This window comes from Oryzias melastigma, linkage group LG16, assembly GCF_002922805.2.
Source record: "Oryzias melastigma strain HK-1 linkage group LG16, ASM292280v2, whole genome shotgun sequence".
Classification (NCBI taxonomy): domain Eukaryota; kingdom Metazoa; phylum Chordata; class Actinopteri; order Beloniformes; family Adrianichthyidae; genus Oryzias; species Oryzias melastigma.
In genome coordinates, this window is record NC_050527.1 from 29,318,884 (window position 1) to 29,323,125 (window position 4,242).

General features: G+C 37.3%; 1 protein-coding gene across 4 annotated transcripts in view; it reads right to left on the minus strand.

The window, feature by feature from the left end:
- Positions 1 to 4,242, minus strand: part of LOC112140501 (protein tyrosine phosphatase receptor type U) — a 268,959-nt gene that overhangs the window by 74,006 nt on the left and 190,711 nt on the right. For all 4 annotated transcript variants that reach the window (XM_024263482.2, XM_024263485.2, XM_024263484.2 and 1 more), the window contains exon 9: positions 1,464 to 1,573. In XM_024263482.2, the coding sequence (XP_024119250.1) occupies positions 1,464 to 1,573 (110 nt within the window). The remainder of the gene's footprint in view (positions 1 to 1,463; positions 1,574 to 4,242) is intronic.

The following is a 4,242-nucleotide window of genomic DNA, read 5'->3' on the forward strand; positions in this document are numbered from 1 at the left end:
CATAGATTTGATGCTCTCAAGATGAGCCTATATTTACTATATTTGAGAGTTTTCTGTGGTTTGCAATGTAAACATTTAGGCTTCTTTGTTAGTTTTCATTTGTTCCTGCGTGAGCTAGAAGCCTGTTTAAGGAAATTAAGAAAAAAAAAAGCTTTTATGAAGTCAGAGGTTGTGGTGCCAAGAAATTAGTGCTTGTTTCAAGGAATATGACATTCCTGATTATATTCAATTACGAACAATCTTTGCTGAAATGGGAACAGCTGTTACAGTTTACTAGCTTGAATGCAAGCCCTACTGAACAGAAGATTGGTTGGAGACGAGCTCTGAGGATACTTTCTCCCTCGGTCCTGGCAGTTTTTGACAAAATGTGAATGGCATTCACAAGGCTGTTTCCGTATTTTTGGTAGTTCTCTCTCCCTCCATGAAGTGCCAGACATTTTGTAGTACTTGTGGCTTTAACTTTCAACTTTTTAAAAAGACTCTACACAACAACAGTCACATGAAAGAGTCACAAGGTCCTTGCAATATACAGTATATCAATACTGTCTCCTTCTTTTCTCAGGTTAGATTCCAAGAACAGAAAAGTGAAGGTCTGTAACCCTTAACTGTGACTGATTAGAGACAAACCTTTAATTATGACTTTAAAAACATGTGAGTGCTGACTTATAGATAATTTAATAGTATCAATTAAAATTAAAATCCATATTTTTCCTCAATTTCTGTTCATCTGCTCTGATGTTAATCAATTTAATTAGACAGTGGCCAACCTTTAGAGCTGCAGGCTTCACAGTCTGACAATTAAAAAAAAAGTATTTTAAGATGTGTAATGCATACATTTTTTTCCGTACATTCACCTTTAGAACCTGCTAAATCCCTTTCACAGTCACAGGGTTGCTGGAGCCTATCCCAGCAACTGTTGGGTGAAGGCTGGGTACACCCTGTCACAGCGTGGCGTACTTTTTCTCAATTGCAAAAATAAAAATACCAGTATTTGCACCGAATAATTAGCTTGCATCAACTGTCTTCCGCCTGATGTTACAGAATATACTCTAGCTTTCCCCAACGGCTAAAATAGTTTTTTATTGTTATTGTTATTTTCATTACCATCTGTACATACTGTGTCCTTTTTCTGCTTGTTCTAAGAAATTATTGGTGTTATTGTACTTGAAAAAATACTTGGACAGTTTGAAAATATGATATATTACTGAAAGTTATCTATGTTTGAGAATCTCTTGCTATCAAACAAGTTATCACAGACAGAAAGCCTTTAGTCACATCCTTAATTATGAAACACTTTGGTGTAAAAATATATATTTTCTTCTGGATAGTTTAAGTAAATAACTGGGACTTTAACAGTTTTTTTCTCTATTTATTTAAAATATTTTCCGCTTCATTTCCTAACAGAAGTAGGGCAGTAAATGTGTAACAGTTTGATTAAAACGCATAATTAATTGCGTCCTCACCTCGTATTGAGTAATTAGACCGTTGGGCTCCACAGGCTCCTCCCACTTCAGGAAGATCATGTCATCCAGCGGGGTGAAGGTGAGCGACTCTGGTGCTATACCTCCGGGAACTGTGGGAAATTGTCAGAGCAAACATTTGTCAGAGAAATTGAAGTGCTGATCCCACCATGAGCCAGTTCTGTCAATATGACAGGATTTAACGCCACAGTGGCTCAGAACAATACACCACACGAGACTCTCCCAGCCGAAGAGAGCAAGCAGAGAATATCAGATAAAAGAGCCTGTTCATTTATGAGCTGCATAAATTATGGATCTATAACTCACATGGCAGAATATAAATATCTCAGTCGTATGAGAAATTCATACCAATAATCTGTCAATATTTTAATACATTAATGGACATAATAGCTGCTTTCAGTAAACGTGGTGATGAATAGGACCATGAACATTGAAGCATACAGATTTTGGGGGCCATAGTCGCAGTCTGTGTCCCGGCGATCTGAGTGAGCCGCTTACAGAAGCAGACAGCTCTGAGAGATTCAAGCCTGAGGCTAGAGCAAGAGCCAAACAGTCGAGCTGACTGTTTAAAACGAGTCTGGAGGACAAAACAGCTTATTAAGACTCTGTACTCACTCTTTTTCTCTCTATATACAATATTTTCATCTCTTTCCAAGCAGTAGAAGATACTTCATCTGGCTTTCTCTTGATCTTCTGCTTCTATCTGTCTGTAACTCTACAGACAATTTTTTGGGCTTTGATATTTTTATGGATTTCATTGATTTCTCCCTCAGCCACCAAGCAGACGAAGTGCTGCCCAAGGAAAAATAAAACATAAAGAGTGAGAGCCGCGGAATTTCATCCGGGGATTGCCTAAGCTTTCTCTTTAATACAATTTTCATCAGAAAAGGGGAAAAAAGAACTTCTGCAATATTAATTCAGCCTTAGTTAGATTGATCAGGTCGCCTGCTTTAATGTGAGCAGGAACGTAGAACTGTATCTACAAGATCCTGCAGCTGCTTTGGGGAGGATTTTCTAAATTTGAACAAAAATTCATTGATTTTTTTTTTTTTTTATCTACAGATATAAAGATTTTTTCTTCTACATCTGAAAGACATAAAAATACATTACCACAGTGATGAACAGGAGCTATGACCAGGACTTAACAGAAGTGTAAGGATTTGTGTTTGGCTTTTTTTACGTCAGGTTCTACCTACTATATGTTAAGACGGTTTGCAAGGCTGCCATCTTAAATATTTTCATTTTATATTTTATATTTTTATATTTTATATTTCAATATTTAGAAAAAAAACATACTATTTAAACTCCTCCTAGGGTTTTGATCTATTGCCTACAAAACCAACACATTCTCATTTCCAAGTTGTCACATATTGACGCATGGTTAAAGACCCCTCTGCGTCACTTTTTGATGCTTTAGGTGTCCCCAACTCATCGTTTTTTGACGTGCTGGCTGCTCCAATTAAATTAGGGGTCTGATCATTTTGTTGGACACAATACCACACCAGGACCAAGCCTCTGGACGGCTAATCTGGTACCCTATTCTGGTCCACATCTGGTACTGCGCCCGGAAATGGTATCGATCGGTCAGGTACCGGTACGGACCAGCACTCGGTAACAATCCACGTTTGATACCAGGTTAAGGTTAGGGTCATGATACCAGTGCTGTCCACGTCCCGGTACCGGTTTGCAGTCCGGAGGTTGGGGAGCCTTGATTTATTTAGAACTGCCAGCACAGAATGTGTTGCCTAAACCTATTGCATAATTCTGAAGATACTTGGGGAAAAATGTTTTTGAATTAGAAGTTGAGCTTCCACTGTGCCTTGCATATTTTTAACCAGAATATTGTAAAAATGTAATAAATGAGTCCTTGGCTTAAGCTGATCAAAACAATATGACATACGATATGACTAAATTAGAAATGTGGGCGTGGGTAACAAAAAACTTTGTTGCTAAGGAAATCCAAAAATGTACTTTGGCTGATTCTTCTAAAAATGATATTGACCTGTTCGTCACCTCTAAGCGACCAAAATATTTAATGGTTGCTATGGAGCTAAAACCAACAGAACGGCCATCATTTTAGAGCAAAAAAAACAAAACAAAACAAAAAAAAACAGGTTCTTCGATAAATTTGTCACGTGGAACTCTTGCTTTGCCAGTGGGGGGATGTAATAGGGGATGATGGGGGGTGGGGCGAGGGCGGTTGAAACCTGCGGGCCATACTACCCCCGCCCACAGCTGTAATTAAAGTTCTAAATCCCATAATAGTTATCATGTCCTTGGATTAAATGTTCTTTGTGATCTTTTGTTTTGCTTGTTTCAGATATCTTTTAATTGTATTCTTTGTTTTTTTTTTTTATTATTATTATTCTAAGCTTAACAATAATTAGATTTCATGATCATTAACTTTGTTATCACTTGGGTTCTTTAAAATGTCAAATTAAGATGATCTGAAGTAATAAAAAAAAACTAAACAACACAAAATAAATAGAAAGCAACATTATTCTGGATGTCATCTGGAGAATTTCTTAAATGTGAATTACACCAATTATAAAATTTAATTAACTTAATTGGGCTATTTAGAATTGTTTTTTTTTTCTTAAACAATTTCTTAGTAAGATGTGTAATGAAATAAGTAGAAAAACATTGCAAGTTTCAAGTTGTCATATTCATTGTAAACTGAATGCACTAAAACAGTGGTCCCCAACCACCGGGCCGCGGACCGGTACCGGGCCGCAGACCCATTGCCACCGGGCCGCGGAAG